Source organism: Phalangium opilio, unplaced genomic scaffold, assembly GCF_054372755.1.
Source record: "Phalangium opilio isolate 3A_F unplaced genomic scaffold, DU_Popi_V2 ptg000113l_1, whole genome shotgun sequence".
Classification (NCBI taxonomy): Eukaryota; Metazoa; Arthropoda; class Arachnida; order Opiliones; family Phalangiidae; genus Phalangium; species Phalangium opilio.
In genome coordinates this window covers 7,448,532-7,471,618 of record NW_028324209.1, presented here as the reverse complement: position 1 = coordinate 7,471,618, position 23,087 = coordinate 7,448,532, and the positions used below count along the sequence as shown (strand labels likewise).

At 37.2% G+C, this 23,087-nt stretch overlaps 3 protein-coding genes and 2 long non-coding RNA genes across 7 annotated transcripts; 2 read left to right on the top strand and 3 right to left on the bottom strand.

The window, feature by feature from the left end:
* Positions 1 to 3,411: 3,411 nt before the first annotated feature.
* LOC149623660 (uncharacterized) lies at positions 3,412 to 4,085 on the bottom strand. The gene is made up of 2 exons (XR_016374817.1): positions 4,031 to 4,085; positions 3,412 to 3,967 (listed from the first exon to the last, which is right to left on the bottom strand). It is a non-coding gene; the product is annotated as an uncharacterized LOC149623660 (long non-coding RNA).
* Positions 4,086 to 4,792: 707 nt separating this feature from the next.
* Positions 4,793 to 14,715, bottom strand: LOC149623657 (uncharacterized). Its single transcript, XM_089853301.1, has 5 exons — positions 14,553 to 14,715; positions 13,058 to 14,006; positions 8,558 to 8,633; positions 7,062 to 7,308; positions 4,793 to 6,323 (listed from the first exon to the last, which is right to left on the bottom strand). Exons 2-5 carry the CDS (start codon positions 13,837 to 13,839, stop codon positions 5,518 to 5,520), a joined length of 1,911 nt encoding a protein of 636 aa, XP_089709427.1. The 5' UTR covers positions 13,840 to 14,006; positions 14,553 to 14,715; the 3' UTR covers positions 4,793 to 5,517.
* LOC149623659 (uncharacterized) lies at positions 7,321 to 8,369 on the top strand. Its single transcript, XR_016374814.1, has 3 exons — positions 7,321 to 7,469; positions 7,533 to 7,643; positions 7,722 to 8,369. It is a non-coding gene; the product is annotated as an uncharacterized LOC149623659 (long non-coding RNA).
* On the bottom strand, positions 8,359 to 11,296 carry LOC149623658 (uncharacterized). Its single transcript, XM_089852844.1, has 5 exons — positions 11,144 to 11,296; positions 10,964 to 11,080; positions 10,610 to 10,899; positions 10,372 to 10,548; positions 8,359 to 9,072 (listed from the first exon to the last, which is right to left on the bottom strand). The coding sequence occupies exons 3-5, from the start codon at positions 10,890 to 10,892 to the stop codon at positions 8,693 to 8,695; spliced, it is 840 nt and encodes a 279-aa protein (XP_089708970.1). The 5' UTR covers positions 10,893 to 10,899; positions 10,964 to 11,080; positions 11,144 to 11,296; the 3' UTR covers positions 8,359 to 8,692.
* Pop2 (CCR4-NOT transcription complex subunit Pop2) lies at positions 14,083 to 22,827 on the top strand. 3 transcript variants are annotated; one of them, XM_089852843.1, is made up of 7 exons: positions 14,083 to 14,334; positions 16,072 to 16,279; positions 17,483 to 17,676; positions 17,771 to 17,932; positions 18,745 to 18,922; positions 20,875 to 20,952; positions 22,343 to 22,827. In XM_089852843.1, exons 2-7 carry the CDS (start codon positions 16,091 to 16,093, stop codon positions 22,583 to 22,585), a joined length of 1,044 nt encoding a protein of 347 aa, XP_089708969.1. In that variant the 5' UTR covers positions 14,083 to 14,334; positions 16,072 to 16,090; the 3' UTR covers positions 22,586 to 22,827. The 3 variants fall into 3 exon arrangements, with proteins under 3 accessions (XP_089708969.1, XP_089708967.1, XP_089708968.1); XM_089852841.1 differs by lacking the exon at positions 14,083 to 14,334 and adding an exon at positions 14,861 to 15,013; XM_089852842.1 differs by lacking the exon at positions 14,083 to 14,334 and adding an exon at positions 15,248 to 15,442.
* Positions 22,828 to 23,087: the final 260 nt, after the last annotated feature.

Genomic DNA, 23,087 nt, shown 5'->3' with positions numbered 1-23,087 from the left:
CTTAAGCAAAACGTAAATAAACAAACGCCCCCATAGGAAATGCATTAGACTCTACTTTGCAGGCTCGTAACTCTGTGTCTACTAGAGATTCGGGGATGACCTTTGAGTATGTTATAGTCCAATTTGTCCCCCATCCTACTATACCAAAGGTTTGGGGTTGCGTCAAACAGGGGCCGAGAAATTAAGCGAAATATTCAAAAACATGCCATAGAAATAGCGTCACACCCAATTTTTGAGGCTCGTAACTCTGGTTCTACTAGACATAGGGGGATGTCCTTTGAGTATGTTATAGTCCAATTTGTCCCCCATCCAACCATACTAAGTACATAGGGCTACAACAAACAGGGGCCGAGATATTAAGCAAAATGTTCGTCAACGTATGGTATCGTCTCACTTATTGTTATTACGTTACTTATGATTTTAACGCAGAACTTTGTAGGCTCATAACTCTCGTTCTATTAGAGATACGGGGATCTCCTTTGGATATGTTATAGTACTCTTTGCTCCCCGTACAAGGATACTTTAAACTTGAGGCTACCTCAATATCGTCAACTTATTTTTTGTCTCACTTATTGTTAGAGGGTTACTTTTGATTTTTGAAAATAAACTTTGCAGGCTCGTAACTCTGTTTCTACTAGAGATACGGGAATGTCATTTGAGTATGTTATAGTCCAATTTGTCCCCCATCCAACCATACTATAAACTTAGGGCTACGAAAATAGGGGCCAAGTAATTAAGCAAAACGTAAACAAACAACCTCTCCATAGGAATTGCATTAGACCCAACTTTGCGGCCTCGTAACTCTGGGTCTAGTAGAGATACGGGGATGTAAATAATGTGACCTTGACACAAATGTTCGGATAATTATAAAGGTCTTTACATATCCCAAGCAAAAGAAAAAAAAAAAACTTCGCAGTTTCGAACCTGTAGACTTCCGGGAGTGAGGCGGATGTGATAACCACTGCACTACAGATACGTTCTTATTTTTGATCGAAAATACAGGCCAAATATTTAAGCAAAACGTGAACAAATAAACCCCTCCATAGGAAATGCATTAGACCCAATTTTGCAGGCTCGTAACTCTGTTTCTACTAGAGATACGGGGATATCCTTTGAGTGTGTTATAGTGCAATTTGTCCCCCATCTAACGATACTAAAAACGTAGGGCTACGAAAATAGGGGCCAAGTAATTAAGCAAAACGTAAACAAACAACCCCTCCATAGGAATTGCATTTGACCCAATTTTGGAGGCTCGTAACTCTGGTTCTAGTAGAGATACGTTGATGTCCTTTTGGTAAGTTATAGCCCAATTTGTCCCCCATCTAATCATACTAAAAACTTCGGGCTACGACAAATAGGGACCGAGTACTTAAGCAAAACGTAAAGAAACAAACCCCTCCATTGGAAATGCTTTAGACTATAATTTTCAGGCTCGTAACTCTGTTTCTACTAGAGATACGGGGATGTCCTTTGAGTATGTTATAGTCCAATTTGTCCCCCATCCAACCATACTAAGAACATAGGTCTACGACAAACAGGGGCCGAGATATTAAGCAAAATGTTCGTCAACGTATGGTATCGTCTCACTTATTGTTATTACGTTACTTATGATTTTAACACTGAACTTTGTAGGCTCATAACTCTCGTTCTATTAGAGATACGGGGATCTCCTTTGGATATGTTATAGTATTCTTTGCTCCCCATACAAGGATACTTTAAACTTGAGGCTTCCTCTATATCGTCGTCAACTTATTTTTTTGTCTCACTTATTGTTAGAGGGTTACTTTTGATTTTTTAAAATAAACTTTGCAGGCTCGTAACTCTGTTTCTACTAGAGATACGGGGATGTCATTTGAGTATGTTATAGTCCAATTTGTCCCCCATCCAACCATACTATAAACTTAGGGCTACGAAAATAGGGGCCAAGTAATTGAGCAAAACGTAAACAAACAACCCCTCCATAGGAATTGCATTAGACCCAATTTTGCAGCCTCGTAACTCTGGGTCTAGTAGAGATACGGGGATGTAAATAATGTGACCTTGACACAAATGTTCCGATAATTATAAAGGTCTTTACATATCCCAAGCAAAAAAAAAAAACTTCGCGGTTTCGAACCTGTAGACTTCCGGAAGTGAGGCGGATGTGATAACCACTGCACTACAGATATGTTCTTATTTTTGATCGAAAATACAGGTCAAATATTTAAGCAAAACGTGAACAAACAAACCCCTCCATAGGAAATGCATTAGACCCAATTTTGCAGGCTCGTAACTCTGTTTCTACTAGAGATACGGGGATGTCCTTTGAGTATGTTATAGTGCAATTTGTCCCCCATCCAACCATACTATAAACTTAGGGCTACGAAAACAGGGGCCAAGTAATTAAGCTTAACGTAAACAAACAACCCCTCCATAGGAATTGCATTAGACCCAATTTTGCAGCCTCGTAACTCTGGGTCTAGTAGAGATATGGGGATGTCCTTTGAGTATGTTATAGTTCAATTTGTCCCCCATCCAACCATACTAAGAACTTAGGGCTACGACAAACAGGGGCCAAGTAATTAAGCAAAACGTAAACAAACAAACTACTCCATAGGAAATGCATTAGACTATACTTTGCGGGCTCGTAACTCTGTTTCTCCCGCGCCTTTTAAAAATAGTTCTTGTATTACGTTTTCAATATCACGTAGGCCTACAGTGTAAATATGTATTGTGTATTGCATTTCAACTTTTGTAAATTTCTCTTTTGGATAAGCATGGGCGAATACCAGTTTTTGACTGTCGAGACGAATATCGAATAGTGAAAAATTTTCTTATCGAATACCGAGACGAATAGTTAGTTTGGGAACCGAATATCGAATAATTAGGCTTAACTTAAAATTGCCCTTATCGAATAGTTATCGAATAGTCAGAAATAGAAGGATTAATTAAAATCAATTTAAACTATATTTAGAATTTAGATGCGCTATAGAGTAGTAGCACTTCAGGCCTATTTTCCCATAGAAACTTATACATTAAAAAGTGTAACTGCCATTACTTTTTTAAAACATTTTTAGGGTTAATATTTTTGTTTTCTCGAATAGTTAATCGAATATTTAACGAATAGTTAATCGAATATTTAACGAATAGTTAGTCGAATATTTAACGAATAGTAGGCCCGAATAGTAAAATTCACTATTCGATATTCGTTCGAATACCTGAAATGGGGCTTATCGAATATCGAGACGGTTATTCGTCTCGATATTCGATCGAGTTATTCGTGTTACTCGAGTATTCGCCCATGCTTACTTTTGGAGCACAATCAGGCCTTGGTGGCCCGACCTCTGACCTCGACTAAGAAATGGAGTGAAAAAACAGAGCTATTCGGCAAAGAAATAAACATTGGCCAAGGAAAAATGAAAAGCATTTGGCTCTTTTAAAAAAAAGTCAATATTACTTTTATTCAATAATTAATTGACATTAAATTAATTAATATATTATTTTTTTAATAAAGTTACAGTTTGTGAAAAATGGTAGAAAAATTAAAAAAATACCATTTTGTTATTAATTTAATTCTTTCCGTGTTGGATTAGCCAAACTTATCCGAGTTTAATCAACGGCGATTTCTAATTAAACATTAATTGTTTAATTTGGTTGCAAATTGCGATCTAGTCCCGAGTCAGCTATAAAATAAATAATAATTAATTAGACGCGTCTAATATAAATAAATAAGAAGCCTGCGCGGGCTTTAATTAAGATGATTAAATTTAAATGGGTCTCTTTGACTAGGTGGACAACCGGATATAATTAAACTAATTAGGAACTTAAATAGACTTTCCCATTCCATATTAGGATTTCTTAAGATACAGGCTCCATGATTCCAATGCTAGTTTCTCTGTAACTAGACAAGGAAACGAAGGCTGGAAACAAGCATTTGTTGCAGTGAGGTTAAAAACCTGTAGACAACAATGCGCCACAATGTCATAGCCTAAATTTTAATTTACACTCCATTTTTATTTCAAAAATATTCCTTTGAAGCGTATAATTTTACTTCTTTCTGCATTTAAAATTATGTCTCTGGAAGCTGCCATCTTGATTCTTGAAGGCTGAGCCATGGATGAAGGATGCGCGTGAGGAAATTTGTTTTCACTCTACAGGATAGGCAACTCCCTATCTCGGACGACAGAATATTCTGTATATACTCTGTTACAACAACGGTTGTCAGCACGCGCAAAACTATTTCTCTATGTAACGTAGCTTTGTACGTGCTGTCAAGAGACAAAAAACTTCAGGATCTTCAGGATTTAAAATATCCGCGAGTTTTTTTAGCTCGAGTGCACGGACCTCTAGACCTTAGTTTCAAATGCGTGTAGTAGACTGTATGCAATTTCACACGTATTTGAAACTAAGGCCTAGAGGTCCGTGCACTCGAGCTAAAAAACTCGCGGATATTTTAAATCCTGAAGATCCTGAAGTTTTTTGTCTCTTGACAGCACGTACAAAGCTACGTTACATAGAGAAATAGCTTTGCGCGTGCTGACAACCGACGTTGTAACAGAGTATATACAGAATATTCTGTCGTTCGAGATAGGGAGTTGCCGATCCTATAGCGTGAAAACAAATTTCCTCACGCGCATCCTTCATCCATGGCTGAGCTTTCAACCATGTCGGAACTCTGGATTCCGGATCCATCAGCCGTCCTAAGCCTAATCCAAAAGTGAGAAATTTAATATTTTACCTTTTTTCGTGAATCGTTGCCGTGACCCGTAATTACTATTTAAGTCTTACTAGAAGTAACTTTACAACGACAAAATATTGTTCAATCTTTTATTTAAAACGTCTTTCATTTGAGGTAGGTACGCGTGACCATTTTAATACTACAAAATGGCTACCATTACAAATGGCATACCGTGTGAACACTGTGATTGAGATTATTCTTTTTGAACAGTCACGGTTGTAATTAAATTGTTAGCGCATGAAAAATTCTCGACCGTTTTAATGTACTTTACCGACCCACATTAACTATGAAAGTGAAATCTGTTCCCAAGTGCCTTTGAAGGAACGAGTTTATATTTAGTGATTGTCCTAAGACAACTTGTCACTTCCATTGAAAGATAGGTTCCACTCAGTATGCGCGGGGCTTTAGATCATTTTTTGAATTAATTCATCTAAATGACTGCATAGGCTCTTATTTTGTACGGTTAAAATCAACTACCAGAGAGGCAGCGTAAAACATTGTTAAAGAGATATTACTCTATCATTTTCAGCGCCAATCCATTTTGGCACGGAAAAAAGTATCGCCAATGTCTTTTAATCTAGATTGGGGCACTAGGTGGGACTTTGAAAAGATTCCCGCTACTTCAAAGCCAGCGTTTTACCCCTCGGGTTTAGGGCTTTTATCGCGATTATATGGTATTTTGACCTCTTTTCATTTGCTGTTCTACGCCTTAGTAGCGGGGATGCTTTGTAGCCCCACCTCCTGTTCCAACCAGACAGTGTGTATTGCCATAGTTAAGATTAGCCTGCACTACAAAATTGCTAAACCTGAATAGGGCCTTTGAAAAACGCGAAAAAACTCCCACACCCAACTTCCGCGTTAGGAACTTTTGTTGGAACATGGTTGGCTAAATGCGATTTTAAAAACGCTTTGCGTTTAAAACTTGCGCCACACACCTCGCATTTGAAAGGACTTTCTTGGGTTCCAGAATGTATTCGCGAATGTTTTTGTAAATGGTCTTTTCGTTTGAAAGCCGACCCGCATCCGTCGCATTTGAAAGGTTTTTCAGGGTCGTGAATGATTCGATGTTTCTTCATGTGATCCTTTCTCTTGAAGCAGTTTCCGCATAAATCGCACTTAAAAGGCTTTTCGTGGGTGTGAATTTTTTCGTGCTTTTGCAAGTGATCTTTCCGCTTAAACGCGGAACCGCATTCGCACTTGAAAGGTTTCTCGTGTCCGTGGATTCGGATATGTTTGCTTAAGTGGTCTTTTCTCTTGAAAGCGGAACCACACTGTAGGCATTGGAAGGGTTTCAAGTCACTGTGAACGAGTATGTGCGATTTAAGTCTGTCTTTTCGTTTGAACGCGGCTCCGCACTGTTCGCACTTGAAATTCTTTTCCTCCGGGTTATTGTTAGTGTTCACTGGTAAACGTGTATTTAAAATGTCATGTTTAAACGAAGGTTCTCCCGTCTCTCCATTGCGATACGGTTTTTCTTCGTGTATTATGAACTGATTTTTCATATAACATTTTTGATTTAAGGGCATTCCCAAATGGTCACAAGGAAATGCATTCTCATTGGGTGCACCGTATTTACATAGCTCGAGATACTTCAAAGTTTCCATGCCTTACCGTAGAATCAATAAGTTTTTGTACGTCTTTTATAGTTCATAGGAAATTTTACCCACATCAGTCCGCCTATATTTTTCACTCTTACTATCCCTATATACCGTTGTAACAATGGGCTATTTCAAATACGAGCTACGGCAAGCGCTAATAACATGCGTTACTTAAATATACAATATTGTACTTAATTTTAACTGGATGTTTGAATTTCTATTGTCGTGAATAAATACATAGGTGGCCTTAGCTTCATTCTTAGCTTACTGTGTATCGAAAGCCCAGGGGTGGACTATTATTAATTACGCCTGTTAGGGCTTGAATCGTTCAAGAACACACTACGTAATTAAATTTCAAGGCGTGTCTAGTACCATTTAAGGTTAATTACGGGTTAAGGGTGTTTCGAAAATATTAACGTTTATAGAAACAAAAGATAAATACGCAGAAAGTCCACCGGGAACAACACTGGGCTGCTCGGACTTACATCCATCATAGCCTACCCTAGATACTACGGAATAGGGAGACCTATCCACAACTCATTTTGTAATGGAGTAGCGAGTTACGTCACTAGAGGCGCTCTGTTTCTCTAACCGATTCTGGGAATTTCCATTGTTTTTCGCAATCAGCATTACTCGTGATTTAATTAAAATTATATTAAATTTTTATATTAAAAAGGAGCAATTTTATATTGCAAACGCTAGTGCATTAAATTGCCCCCGTTTTAGTTCTGGGAAAATTCCCTCACGGGTGCGACAACGTGGCGCATTAAATTGCATTCCGTCTCCGCTGGCCAGTCTCTGTTTAAATTCTCGGAAAAAAACGTGGCATAAGGAGAATTCCTTTAATTTAGGTGTAAATTGTTGATATAATATGCAGTTCTGACAGCATGTTATAATTCCACTCAGCCTAGTACAGTCAGTTCCTGGAAACTTCCAATTAGCCTTATTCCTGATCAGCGCCACTAGGCTAGTGGCGAATTTTCGAACTATTAACTGACCATAGCCAATCAGAGGGCGCCAAAAACGGAAAGAAATTCTTTTTTACATTTCTGCTTTTTTTTACGAGTTAGCGGGCAAAAATCGTCGGTAAACGAGTTTTACGCGTGATTATTTCGTCCTAGAAGAGAAAACATCTTTGAAATGTCTGCTTTAAGGTATTTTTCACGATTAAAAACGATTTCAAATGACTGAAAATAAACTTTCGCCTTTAAAAACAGGAAAAAAGCAAGTTAACACGTTAAGCCTTGGCTCAATATTGACAGTTGAGTTGCTGACAGTGTAGTATATTGCCACAGTTTGGAGAAATTGCATTATATAATGTACAATTCGTAAGATTTAGTTTAAATATAATAGTTGTAACTCAAGATTAGTCAAAATTTCCAAGATTAACAACCGTTGTGTCATAGAAGTCTTTAGAAACAGTCAAAGTTACCTTTCTTACCACGCCTACCCTCGAGATAAAGTTATGAGACAGAAATGGTTAGGCGCTATAGCAGCTGGGGTAGGAACTAAACCACTAGACCTGAATAGTTCACGAATTTGCTCCAAACACTTTCTACAGACAGACTAGTTTCCAACTATTGGTTCTCAATGTAAACGTCTCAAGCCATTCGCGATTCCATCAATATTTGAAAATACAAAAGTTTTGGATGCAATGCCGCATTCCCCTACTCGTAGCCAAACGGTTCCTAAAGAAGCATTTGGACATATGAGTCCAAAAGATAGAACGCAGTTGTTGGAAGAAATGGGAGCATTACATGTTGATCCAGAGGAACTTAATCAATTGCGTACCTATCCTAATCATCCTGAAGAACCACTACCAACTCCGGAAGTTCAACCCCAAGTTGGTGCAGCTGTTATTTGAGAGTGTCATCATCAAAAGCAAGTAGTGGAATATCATTGAAATCCACTTATACACCATATACACCACGTAAACAAAAACTCCTAAGAAATGAATTTGAGTTATTGTTATTGCGTAGTAAAGAGAAGTTTACAGTAACAAAGTTTATTAATAGTGATAAATCAGTAAAATACTACACGGGATTTCGTTCTTATGAAGCGTTTTGGTCATTTATTTAATTTATATTTAATGTACAAAATAATGTCAAAACAGAGCACCCATATGTTAAACCTTTAAATATATTGACAAAAGTTGATATAAACAGTCATTAAAGAAGTATTTTATAACCAGAAAAGATTCGCGCTGGAATATTTCAAATGCTCCTAGCTTCTCAATATCTACATTGCAACTGTAGATAGTGAATCCAACTTGACTGTCAAGAGTTTGAATTAGCTTGACGTGTTGTAATTGTCTCCGACTTAAAAGATATAACAAACACATAACACCAACCATCACTTAGAGGTTGTGGAAGGCTTATTAAATAATTCTATTGCAAAATAGGGTAAGAGAGTCATAAAATATTTGCTGGTAAGTGTAAGCGGGATCGTGTTTCACTATTTCTAAATCATTGAACAATAGAGGCTCGTCAGTTCTTGGTTTGTTCATATGCCACATTTGAAGGCGGGTTGTACAAACACCTCGTAGAGGTAATGTTTCTTCTCCTGCCCTTACGCAGTTCAATAACTGATAAAGTAACGCGATAGAATGTTTACAATCACCATTGGTTCCGGCTGGGCATGAGCATGATATCCATTTGAGTCTATTGGGCTCTTCATCAATAACGAAACAACTAAATAAGTTATAAGAAGTTGGTCTTCTATCAGCATCACAAGTTGCACGGAAGTAAAGCAAGTTTCCTAAATCAGAAAATCGTGTTATATACATTATTCATAATTTTGGGGCTAAATATTTTCAGGCTAGAAGGGTTCATATCATTGGCGCTAGAAGGGTTCATATCATTGGCACAAGGTTACATGTAGAAGAAAAGTGCAGACTACTTTTTCCTCGGAGTAGCCTGGTCTCCTGTAAATGGTATGAACCCTCCTAGCCTGAAAACAATGTATATAAACAAGCATGTGTAGGGTCAGTATGCATAACTGTGGACACTTTTTGCATAACCTTGAATAACTTCCGTTGCTTATATGTTAGACTCAAAATTAAAAAAGCAATGGAGAGAAGCATTCTTAAGACACATTCTCACAAGTTTTCAACTTTTTAAATGGAATACATTTTTCACAAAGTAGAGTTCCCCAAGGGCCGAATTCGAGCTCAACTTTGGACACTCCTATGTAACTTTGGACGCCCCCTTCCTAACTTTGGACACCCCTTCCTAACTTTGGACAGCGAAAAAAGGGTGACTTGGGGACGCATTAGGCGAATCACAATTTCAAAAGTAAAAATATAGGCTTAGCCTAGGCCGACCTAGACGTATGCCTAAAATATATAAAAAATCAGAAATTTCTTTAAAACAAACTTTATTAAATATGGGGTTACTTATGTAGGTTTTTAGGTATATAGGTCCTAGGCCTATTTAGGCCTACCTATACTTCATTCCTTTTAGGCCTATAGGGGGAATAAAACGTTTCTTTTTAAGCCCAGTCCTACATCTACTAGGCCCATTGCAAAGGCTAATATCGCGAGTTAATTAGGGTTAACAAACGGAGAAATCGGCCAGCATGAAAGTGTCCAAAGTTAGAAATTTGCCCAGGTGTTTTTAAAGCTGAATATTTCGTCGAATTTCCCGCGTAAGACAGTGTTTAAAATACGGATTATGAAGCCAAAAAGTTGCTCTTTCGAATGGTTTCTAGTTTGTTCAGGTATGATTTCTCTAATTTTCGTCAAACCTTATTTCCCGGGACCAAAGGGTTGACCCCCGTCAAATTTGGCCGTAATTTAAATGGACGAGTCTGGGGAGTGGGCTAATTTGGCTCGTAACGTAGTCGGATGTTATTCTACGACTTTGAAGTATTTTTTTTCTAAATTCCTCACATTCTAAGCTTTAAAATAAGCTATTTCATTATCAATTTGATGCATCCAGTAATTAAATATGATTTTTATAATAAAAGTGTCTAAAGTTGCAGCTGTCCAAAGTTAGGCACACTGACCCTATGTATTATTTATGGTAAATTACTTCACATTTTATTTTATATACAAACCTTGAAGATTTGATTCAATGCCTAAAATCTTGTCCTCTTTATAAAGCATGAACCCTTGCTTTTGCTCACGCTTTGTTGTAGCATGAGTTTCCGCTATACCATCAGACAAGTCGGTCAGCTCTAATTTTTTACCCCAACCATTCTTAGGCGTTACTCGGCCTTGAAGTCTAAGCAAACCTAATTAAAAAACTGCATAATCAATTGACCAATTACCTTTTAGGCGTATTTATTGCCCTACCTTCTTTTGACATATTTGGATTAACCGCCATTACATCAATACATGCTTGACATAACCATTCATCTTGCATTAAATTAAGTCGTACTTCTTCCTCTAAATTTACGCATTTTGGATGATACCATTCCAAGCACGTCCCACATTGTAACATCTTTTGCGTAACGTCCTTTGGTTGCTTACATATACAGAATAAGCGCCTCGAAGATTCTTCAGCGAAACACGTTGAAGCAACAAGTCCACTTCGCTTCTTAGGCCTCACACTCTCTTCGGCGTTTCTTTTTGACATTTCTTAACTAAATTTGAGGATTAAATTTCACCGTCTTGTTTGAATGAGAAAAAATACGAGCTTTCTTTTACTTTCTCTGCTCAACCACTTCTCGAAACCATTATAGTATTCTAATGTCCATGGTCGAAACTGTGACAACTCAACTGTCAATATTGAGCCAAGGCTTAACGTGTTAACTTGCTTTTTTCCTGTTTTTAAAGGCGAAAGTTTATTTTCAGTCATTTGAAATCGTTTTTAATCGTGAAAAATACCTTAAAGCAGACATTTCAAAGATGTTTTCTCTTCTAGGACGAAATAATCACGCGTAAAACTCGTTTACCGACGATTTTTGCCCGCTAACTCGTAAAAAAAAGCAGAAATGTAAAAAAGAATTTCTTTCCGTTTTTGGCGCCCTCTGATTGGCTATGGTCAGTTAGTAGTTCGAAAATTCGCCACTACCCTAGTGGCGCTGATCAGGAATAAGGCTAATAAGCCTATCTATGTTTGTCTATATATCACACCCGTGTCAGAATGTTATATATATCACACCCGTGTCAGAATGTTCTATATATCACACCCGTGTCAGAATGTTCTATATATCACACCCGTGTCAGAATGTTCTATATATCACACCCGTGTCAGAATGTTCTATATATCACACCCGTGTCAGAATGTTCTATATATCACACCCGTGTCAGAATGTTCTATATATCACACCCGTGTCAGAATGTTCTATATATCACACCCGTGTCAGAATGTTCTATATATCACACCCGTGTCAGAATGTTCTATATATCACACCCGTGTCAGAATGTTCTATATATCACACCCGTGTCAGAATGTTCTATATATCACACCCGTGTCAGAATTACGATGTAAGAGACTTTGTAAGAAAAACAAATGTGGTTAATAAAACATTAAGATCTTTATTCGTACTGATAAATCTTAATCTACGTTTACAATCAAACACTGAAGATAAGTAAAAGACACGTTTTTTTTATGGCACACTTAAGAAAACAGGATAAAATGTGGTACATTACTGAAAGACCTTTTTTTTATGAAAATACTACGACAGGTCTATAAAACAGTTATTTTGCAAATATCCTCTAGGGATCCTAGTTATGAATTTAATTGTTACAAATCAAATGGCTATTCCATATTCATTTTCTTTGTTGCCGTGGACTTATTCGTCGCTATGGAATTAGACGTGATATTACTCTCAGTTTCGCGTACGGGCACTTTAGTAGTTTTCGCGACAATATACTTTCCAATAAAAAGCTAATATTAGCCACACACGCTGATGAACTCGGCTTAACTCATTTTTACTTAAAGCACTTTTTAAAATGTTTAATTGGAATGTCCGATAAAATGTGTTGGTAAGGTCATAAAATCAGTATTACTAAATAAATTAAAAGAATACGTTAAAATCTCCAGGAGAGTTTTCGTAAGTACGGTTTCAATGAGGTATTAAATACTTCATGACGTACCATCGAGTAATAGGGCTTTCCTAAAATACAGCGATATCCGCGTCAAATATGCGCGTTTAGGTATCGCCCGCAATGTTATCATGGTCGGCGTGTACAATGAAATAGCTCCAAATTTGTTTGGATGACCGTTAGCAATTAATTTTTATGATTCATTAATATTAATTTCAAGTCTAGCCTTCGCAAATTTAACGCGGCGTCATTGAAGATAATTAATGAATGAAAAGAGATATATTGAAAATCTCGCGAACCGCGCTATTAATTGCGATTGGTCAATTTTTATAAGTGAAGTTGCCTATTTCCGTCGCGTCTGATTTTACGCGTAATGTAATACCTCATTAGTAAAGCCGTTAGTAACTTAATAACCATAAGTATGACATCAAATATAATTTTGCGTAACCTATCACGAATCTAAACGTGTTCCCCGCCGCGCTTCGTCCATTTATCTTGTATTGTCTTTAGACTATTGCCTAAAGGTATCGTGTAAAAATTAAGCTTATAATCGTAGGAACAGAGGTCCGCGCTTCGTTTTGCCCGATGTCGTGGGTTCAAACTATGAATTTGTTCAGAAAAAGACTGGCCATAATTTTGTTTCGTACAGCCTTTCCCACGCGATCTAGGCCTCAGTTTTAGCGCCTACCCCAATGTCAGACTTATTGTTACAATAATGTTACTTTGGTAATAGGCGATTTTGTTACGTTCTATGGTATGGCTTTGTAAAAAGTGAAAAAGCCGCGTTCATCCGTGGCCAAAATTTTTCCACCGTCATGATTGGTTAAGTGCGATTTTAGGAAAGCTTTTCTTTTGAAAGATGCGCCACACACTTGGCATTTGAAGGGTTTTTCGCCCGTATGAATCATTCCGTGCGATTTGAGTTTGTCTTTTCTCTTGAACGAGGCCCCGCAAACGTCGCACTTGAAGGGTTTGACGTCGGAATGAATGATGACGTGCGACTTTAGTTTGTCCTTTCGCTTGAAAGCGGAGCCACAGAGTTCGCACTTGAAAGGCTTAAGGTCGGAATGAATAATCATATGCGATTTAAGCTTGTCCTTGCGCTTAAAAGTGGCGCCGCAAAGTTCGCACTTAAAAGGGCGCTCGAACGCGTGAATAATGTGGTGCCTTTGTAAGTGATCTTTTCGCTTGAACGCGGAGCCACACAATTCACACTTGTACGGTTTCTCGTGAGTGTGAATTCGAGCGTGCTTGCTTAAGTGGTCCTTTCTCTTGAAGGCGGAACCGCATTGAATGCATTGGAAGGGTTTTTCGTCGCCGTGAATGATGGAGTGCGATTTAAGCTTGTCTTTCCTCTTGAAACAAGCGGAACAAACTTCGCACTTGAAGGGTTTTTCGGGTGGTGCTTGACTATTGGGTAAGGCTTGGTTTTCCAAGGAACGATTTTCCGCGAAAGGAATGCCAAAGTGATCGCACTGAAAGTGGGCTTCACCATTGTACTTGCATAGTTGATGATATTTCAAAGGGTCCATTATATTTTTTGCGCTTCACATTTAAATTACGTCACCAACGCTATTGGCTTTTCACTATTCCATAACCGAAACATATTTACGATAGTGAAATTCTGAATTTATTCTGATTGGGAACGGGAAAGTAGAACGCCCAGGAATGTGGCGTGCAAAGTTTGTTAAGATGTTGCCTAAAGTTTGAAAATGAAGAAAGAAAAAAAAATATCCTATTCCAGTACTTGTACTTTGACGCAATTACTGGTTATAGTTAATGAAAGGGTATGTTTGGGTTCACTAATTTTATGTAAGATACACCTGGCAGACGAAGTGTTTCAAAAATATTTCATATGACATTACGAAGGCCATACCAATTAATTCGTCACATGTTTTGAGTTATAATCTGGTTGAGAAATGTACTGAATACATTTCTTATTATACTTCAAAACGTAGGCACCAATTTATTGTACCAACGTCAAAACATGGATTAGCACGTTATTTATAGCATTTATTTCCAAGAACGTAAGTAAAACTAATTAAACTATTAAACGGCAAAGTTTGGTCTATTGGCATTAACCATTTTGTATACTATTCTCAATCACTTGATGGATATGACCAAGGTTTTTTGTACTCGAGCAACTACATTTCCTCTAATGCTTTTCTTTCGAGTTTTTGCTTATAGGGCTGTTTATAACTCTTAGCTTGAATTAAATCAAATTATTTAAATTAGTTGATATTACCTCTCATTTCCGCAAGCTAGTTGCTCAAGCAGCCAGCGGCTTTGTTTAATTTGCTTACATAGAAACTACATTTTTTGATCCACGGGACTAATAACGTACTTTTTACCGCGTGTGAGACTATGTACGATTTCTGCTAGCTATTCTGCTAAAGAACGACGTCTATTTTAATCAGCTTATGCTTATTATTACTACTACTACACGTGACTCTGACTGTAACTACTACAGTCTTCTAACGTTAGTGTGTAGGGGGGAGTCTTAAATAATTAACTCTTCAATACGCAGCATTTATTAAAACCATTAACTACCATTTAAAAATTTTAAATTCTTGGTTCAGTTAACATGAGTTCCTAGTCATTATTTATGGAAGATCAAGGTACACGCGTGGTTCCTGAAACTAAATATTGGAGAACATACCAACCAGAGGTCGTGGCTCAAATGTCAGAGCATATGTTGGGATATGTGTTAGTATCATTATAATCAACTATTCGTATATGTATGGTATAATCTAGCGTAACAATAGTTTAATTTAATTATGTAAAATTGCGTGTTTAACAAGTTCCATATTTTAAAAATATTGATAGTTGGGTCTGAAATATTTACTAATATTTGTGACGCACGCTGTTTCGCGGTATTTTTGACCATTCGGATATAAATGCGGGTCCACGAGCTATAATACGTGCTCTATGCTGTAGTTCTTTCGTTTGTACTTTGTAGTAACTGATTCGTGAGAAAAGGATGGCGGTTTCGAAAGTTTTGGTAGAAAAATTACTTTAAGATTAAATATTTTGAAAGTAATATTAATGCGTGCGGTAAATAGTTTAGGCAATACTACAGCTTCTACTTTTAAGTATAATTTTCATTTGGATCTGAGTCTCTTTTGGATACTTAACGTAAGTATGGAGAGTCATACGATATTTAAGTCTCGACAATTACTAAGCCTTGGCTTAAAAATAAGTAAAACAAAGGCGCTGTTGCAACCAGCCATTGCAACATTACTGTGGTTATGGGGTAGTTAAGTCCTAATTGTGGCAACGTCATACCCCGTTATCTCTTACCTTTGTGTCATCCCCCCTACTGGGGGTGTACATCATTTTCGGTTTAAAATGCGCCTCTAAAGTGAGGGTGAATGCTCAGTCTGCTTCCCTTTAAACTGATATTGATCTATTTTTTATGGTGGTATTTACAATGACTGTTTTTAAGTTTTATGGGATATTGTATTTGAGGAATATGTTAAATTTTTACTAAGGTATGTGTAAAATATGTTTGTAACTAACTACTTGATTGAAGATTTGTTATTTAAACAAAGTATCAATAAGCATTTTGAAATAAAGTTTATTAAGTTGTAATGTTATGTAAGTGTTAGATAATCTTCCTAACAAATATTGGTGGTAAGGTACTACGTAAAATATTTTTGTTTAGATCTCAGTGCCAGTTACGCAAATAATTTTACACTAAGGATATTTATAATTTTCCCATATACCATAGCATGTTTTAAAAAAGAAATTTAATTTTAACCTAGGTATCCCGTGGCTGAAACAATGGTTGCTAACAACGGTAATAATCGAACAAGCCCAGGAAGTAATGGGAACAGTCATTCGTTGCATATGCATAGCAGTCAGCAAATGAACAATGAAGCCTGCGGTATTAAAGATGTTTGGGCTTCAAACCTTGATGAAGAATTTAACGAGATTCGAAAACTGGTTTCCAAGTACTGCTATGTTGCTATGGTAATATTTTTATCTCATTCCATTAGTGAATTTTTCGTGTTATTTTTGTGATGTTTTTGTGAATTTTTCGTGATGTTTTTGTGAATTTTTCGTGTTGTTTTTGCGAATTTTTCGTGTTGTTTTTGCGAATTTTTCGTGTTGTTTTTGCGAATTTTTCGTGTTGTTTTTGCGAATTTTTCGTGTTGTTTTTGCGAATTTTTCGTGTTGTTTTTGCGAATTTTTCGTGTTGTTTTTGCGAATTTTTCGTGTTGTTTTTGCGAATTTTTCGTGTTGTTTTTGCGAATTTTTCGTGTTGTTTTTGCGAATTTTTCGTGTCGTTTTTGCGAATTTTTCGTGTCGTTTTTGCGAATTTTTCGTGTCGTTTTTGCTAATTTTTCGTGTCGTTTTTGCTAATTTTTCGTGTCGTTTTTGCGAATTTTTCGTGTCGTTTTTGCGAATTTTTCGTGTCGTTTTTGCGAATTTTTCGTGTCGTTTTTGCGAATTTTTCGTGTCGTTTTTGCGAATTTTTCGTGTCGTTTTTGCGAATTTTTCGTGTCGTTTTTGCGAATTTTTCGTGTCGTTTTTGCGAATTTTTCGTGTCGTTTTTGCGAATTTTTCGTGTCGTTTTTGCGAATTTTTCGTGTCGTTTTTGCGAATTTTTCGGGTCGTTTTTGCGAATTTTTCGGGTCGTTTTTGCGAATTTTTCGGGTCGTTTTTGCGAATTTTTCGGGTCGTTTTTGCGAATTTTTCGGGTCGTTTTTGCGAATTTTTCGGGTCGTTTTTGCGAATTTTTCGGGTCGTTTTTGCGAATTTTTCGGGTCGTTTTTGCGAATTTTTCGGGTCGTTTTTGCGAATTTTTCGGGTTGTTTTTGCGAATTTTTCGGGTTGTTTTTGCGAATTTTTCGGGTGGTTTTTGCGAATTTTTCGGGTGGTTTTTGCGAATTTTTCGTGTTGTTTTTGCGAATTTTTCGTGTTGTTTTTGCGAATTTTTCGTGTTGTTTTTGCGAATTTTTCGTGTTGTTTTTGCGAATTTTTCGGGTTGTTTTTGCGAATTTTTCGGGTTGTTTTTGCGAATTTTTCGGGTGGTTTTTGCGAATTTTTCGTGTTGTTTTTGCGAATTTTTCGTGTTGTTTTTGCGAATTTTTCGGGTTGTTTTTGCGAATTTTGTGAATGAGTTTGTATATTTCACGGGTAACTAAACATTGTTCATATTGTCTTTGACAGGATACCGAATTTCCAGGTGTTGTAGCAAGACCAATTGGAGAGTTTCGCAGCAGTGCAGACTACCAGTACCAACTACTAAAATGCAATGTTGATCTTCTCAAAATCATTCAACTGGGTTTAACCTTCCTTGATGAAAATGGCAAAACACCCGAGGGATATTCAACGTGGCAATTTAACTTCAAGTTCAATTTGACGTGAGTAATTAGTACCCTTTGGAGCTTTAGTTTCTAAGCAAGGGAGAATGGGGGGGGGGTAGATTCTTTATTTTATTTGAATTATTCCACGCAGCGAAGACATGTACGCGCAGGATTCTATAGATCTTCTACAGAACAGTGGTATTCAGTTTAAGAAACACGAAGAGGAAGGAATTGACATATACGAGTTTGCCCAACTTTTGATGACATCTGGCATAGTACTCATGGACGAGATCAAATGGCTTTCTTTTCATAGGTAATTAAACCTCTTTTTTTTTAACTTTATCCGCGTTTAAAACTCTTATGAACTCTGTAATATCTGTTAGAAATTCAATTTCAAGATAGTGTTTCTGAAAGTTTTATAGGCCGACCACAAAAATTGAGGGAATAAGCCTTAAAAAGTCGCGAAAATAAGCCCAAAATTGACCATTTTTTAAAAATACAAGCCCCAATTTCGGCTGTATCAGGGTTCGTACACGACCTGGAAATCCTGGAAAACCTGGAAATGTCCGGGAAAGTGAAAATGGGCCTAAAATGTCAGGGAAAAGTCAGGGAAATTGAAAATGGACCTAAAAAGTCAGGGAAATGTCAGGGAAAAATATATTGGAGGGAAATTTAAAGCCTGGATAGCAGTACAAGGGTGACCAGAAAATGTGTTGTCTGAGATTTGACCAGAGCCCCCAATTCGCGGAGCTCGCTTCGCTCGCTCCAGTTATTACTTTGATAGAGTTACATTTAAACACAATCATTGGCTTATTTTTATAACAAAACTCGTGCTATGTGTTCGCCATGTACGTTATTGCAAATGGTCAGGGAAATTTGTGGAATTTTGTCAGGGAAAACCTGGAAAAGTCAGGGAATTTAATTTCGAAAATTTTGTACGAACCCTGTGTATGGATAGTATTATAATGCCCGAGATAGGGAGGAGTTGCCTATCCTATAGCGTGAAAACCAAATTCCTCACGCGCACTCTTTACCCGTCACAGAACCATACTTTTGCATTATAGGGTTATAGTGTTAATCCATTTTTTTTTTTTTTTGTTAAAATATTTAATTTCGCACTTGCAGTGGATATGATTTTGGATACCTGTTGAAGCTCCTAACTGACCAGAACCTTCCAACTGAAGAATCAGAATTTTTTGAACTTTTGCGAATATATTTTCCAACTATTTACGATGTGAAGTACCTCATGAAGAGTTGCAAAAATCTAAAGGGAGGTCTTCAAGAAGTAGCTGAACAACTAGAGGTAAGGCATTTTTTTCTCTCTCCCTCTCTCTCTCTCTCTCTCTCTCTCTCTCTATGCTTAATACGAGTGAAACAGGATTTTACTGTAATACCTGATATGTCTGTTTTTTGCAAATTTTTCGTATTGTTTTTGCAAATTTTTCGTGTTGTTTTTTTCGAATTTTTCGTTTTGTTTTTTCGAATTTTTCGTGTTGTTTTTGCGAATTTTTCGTGTTGTTTTTTGCGAATTTTTCGTGTTGTTTTTTGCGAATTTTTCGTGTTGTTACATAAAAAGATTTCCGTATTAGCTACGTGTGGTTTGGGGTGGGGAGGGCGTGTTTGTTTCGTAAGTGCTAATGTAGTACAGTATTCGTGTTTTGTAACTCGCTATGGTAATATTCGAGATGGAAAAACAGTTGGGTATATTAAGTTCTTCTCACGCCTAGCTAAAAAGGTAACTATTTTCGTCTATCTAAAATCCACACACAAACCACAAACATACACACTAGCAGATCATAGTCTTAAAAGACTGTTTGTCTTTCACAACGTAGATAAAAAAACCTATAACACGCATTGAAGGGTCAGGGGAAGTTTTCAACCACAACTATAAATAAATAACAGCAACCGGGCCTTTATGCACAGTGCCATTTCCGACTGAAAATGAATCTCTCATTCCAACTACCGTGCGCGGCGCCCGCATTCCCCCATAACCCGAAAAACTGATCTATAAAAAAATATTTCTTTTATTTCCAAGAAATCAGCTTCGATACAGCCGTCAATCAAATTAAACCTAAATGAATTTGAGGGTTGCCCCAAATATAATCGGGTGAATTCTTTGACGACGCCAATGTCGTTCCTTTCCTAATACTTCTAATAGCGGAAAGAGGATGTTTTCTTAGCAAGGGTCCCAATAAACTTGTTCTATGTTAATTCGAATTCGGGAAAACTGCTGTAAACTCGTACCATAGTGCTTATATACTTCTTTTCGCAATTTTTTCACATTACAAGTAGCTCTTGCCTTAATCGGTTTCTATCTAATTTGTTTTTCGTGTACCTGGGGACACAGACAGACAAAACACAGTTTCTGTCTAGTTTGTTTTTCGTGTACGTGGGGACACAGACAGACAAAACACTGTTACTGTCTAGTTTGTTTTTCGTGTACGTGGGGACACAGACAGACAAAACACTGTTACTGTCTAGTTTGTTTTTCGTGTACGTGGGGCCACAGACACAGACAGACAAAACACTGTTTGTGTCTAGTTTGTTTTTCGTGTACGTGGGGCCACAGACACAGACAGACAAAACACTGTTTCTGTCTAGTTTGTTTTTCGTGTACGTGGGGCCACAGACACAGACAGACAAAACACTGTTACTGTCTAGTTTGTTTTTCGTGTACGTGGGGCCACAGACACAGACAGACAAAACACTGTTTCTGTCTAGTTTGCTTTTCGTGTACGTGGGGCTACAGACACAGACAGACAAAACACTGTTTCTGTCTAGTTTGCTTTTCGTGTACGTGGGGACACAGACAGACAAAACACGGTTTCTATCTAGTTTGTTTTTCGTGTACCTGGGGACACAGACAGACAAAACACAGTTTCTGTCTAGTTTGTTTTTCGTGTACGTGGGGACACACACAGACAAAACACTGTTACTGTCTAGTTTGTTTTTCGTGTACGTGGGGCCACAGACACAGACAGACAAAACACGGTTTCTATCTAGTTTGCTTTTCGTGTACGTGGGGCTACAGACACAGACAGACAAAACACTGTTTCTGTCTAGTTTGCTTTTCGTGTACGTGGGGCCACAGACACAGACAGACAAAACACGGTTTCTATCTAGTTTGTTTTTCGTGTACCTGGGGACACAGACAGACAAAACACCATGGCAAACCTTTCATTTCGTGAACAATTTGAATTTATTGTTGTGAATTAATGTGTTCTATTAGTGTGAATATTTTTGTTTTTGTTTTAGCTTGAAAGGATTGGACCTCAACACCAAGCGGGAAGCGATAGCCTCCTGACTGGCGCCGCATTTTTCAAAATGAGAGAGGTAATGACAGAGTCTGAATTTATTGAGTTGCGTTCTCGCGCTGAGGGACGAATGTTAGAATTGGATTATACGCCAAAGTTTGCCAAAAGGAGAATGTCTCCTGATAAACTAGAAGGGGGTGCCTTAAAAAAGCTGGGTAGTCCCGGGGATCTTAAATATTTACAGTACGATTTAATGCCAAAAAGCCTGGCCGTAATTGCCAAAAGTGATAAAGAATCTGATTTTGAGTTTATGTCCGACATGCCAAATGTAGATACGTTTGAAAAATGGGATCTCGGCTTAGAAAATGCATTTAGAAAAGTCAGCGTTCGACCAGAAAATTTTGATGGGAAGGGTATGGCTGGCTTTGCCAAAAATGATGGGTTATCTAAAAGTTCGGACGAGAAGGGTACAGACTTCTTTGATGAGGAGAAGGGTGGAGCTAAATTCGCCGAATTAGATTACTTACTCGAATCAGGGTCAACAAAACGCGGCTTTGGGGTAAACGAGGGTTGTGATAAGTCTGATAGCCATGATCCCCAGTCTTTTACCCTAAGGGAAGAGTCATTTTTTTTTTTGCCAAGCTTTGGTGGTAAGGGCAGTGATAAGTCCGAAAACGTGTAAAACAGTATTTCTTAATATTTCAAAGCAATAATACAATTTGCTTTAGTATCTCTCATTCATATATAAGTTCCTATTATATAACCAAAAAAGGCCTTAATAGTATAATATTCCATTTGTTTCGTTGATAATTTTTGTGCTTTTCTAAAAAGGTTAACTGACATAAGTTGTCGTAAGTTTTTTTTTTTTTTTGTTTAATGTAAAAGCGAATACTCCAAAGAATTAAAGTTTCATAAGAATTTTTCTAGCATAATTGGGGTGTTTTATTTCTAAACACGTTTATTATATATGCATATATAAAGTGAATATAAATATTCACGTATTTGCAAATATATTTGACTCCTTAAATGCGTACTGGTCATCTAACTTATCTTAGTTATTTTGCTCGTTTTATCGGTTTTGCGTTGCTTGTAAGTTTAACATCGCAGTTTATTTAACTTAATGCCTAAAATAAGTTCCCAAATAGCCCAAGTATTGTTAGAGTTACTGAAACCAAAAAGAAATAATCTGTTAAGTCAACGCGTAGTAAATCTTAATCACGAACCCGGATATTTCAAAGGTAGTTCTAGCAAAGCTTTAGTTTATTAGATTCTCGATTGCCTGGGTTAATTTATTATTTTCATAAGTAGTTAAGTAACTCTAAAAGGGGGATCTCTGATAGTGCGAGGTTAAAAAGCAATTGCCTCTTAACAGGCAAGTTCGGAGAAGTTCGAATAGAAAGAAACGGTCTTTTATCATGTTGTTTGATTGATACACTTACTGGTTTGACGTTATTTCTTTGAAATATCAGATGTTTTTTGAAGACAATATTGATGATGCGAAATACTGCGGTCATCTTTACGGTTTGGGAACTTCGTACGTGCTTAATGGCAACTCTTATCAAGAGGAACCAGCCATGGCACCGTCTTCGACCCCATCTTCGACACCGGGTACCCAGTCTACGTCTCAAACCACGTCAAATTCGCAGTCTTCTTCCAACAACGCAAATTCCGCCAACTCGACCAGTACGACTAATACAACGTCAAATTCTTGACCCGTACAGACTCGGACTTAAAAAAAAAAATTTTGTCAATAATTAATTATAAGCGGTCCAGTTTTTTCATCTAAATAGGATCATCCATCAGAAATAAAATCAGACTTGTTTATAATTTTTTAACAAATGAAAGATATATAGCGATCACCGATATTCCTTTTGAAACCGATGTGTACAGGCTTATTCGTTTTGTATCGAGTCTTAAAAAAAAATTCGAGAATTAAATGTTTTATTCATTAGAATTTCTTACAGTTAATTGCGTAAAACCTAAATAATTCGTCTTTAGACCTTCAATTCATTCATCTTTGGAAATTGCTCTGATCCTCAAATTTCTACTTATGGGGAAATAATTTTCAACTGAATTACGAAGGGACGGATACTCCGTATAGATTGTGTGTTTTTCAGGATGAGCCTTTATTGCACCAGGAATTGCGAGAAGAAAACGGTTTTTGAAATTTCTTTCAAGAACGACTGTTGATGGGTTTTTACGGGCGTCTGTGGA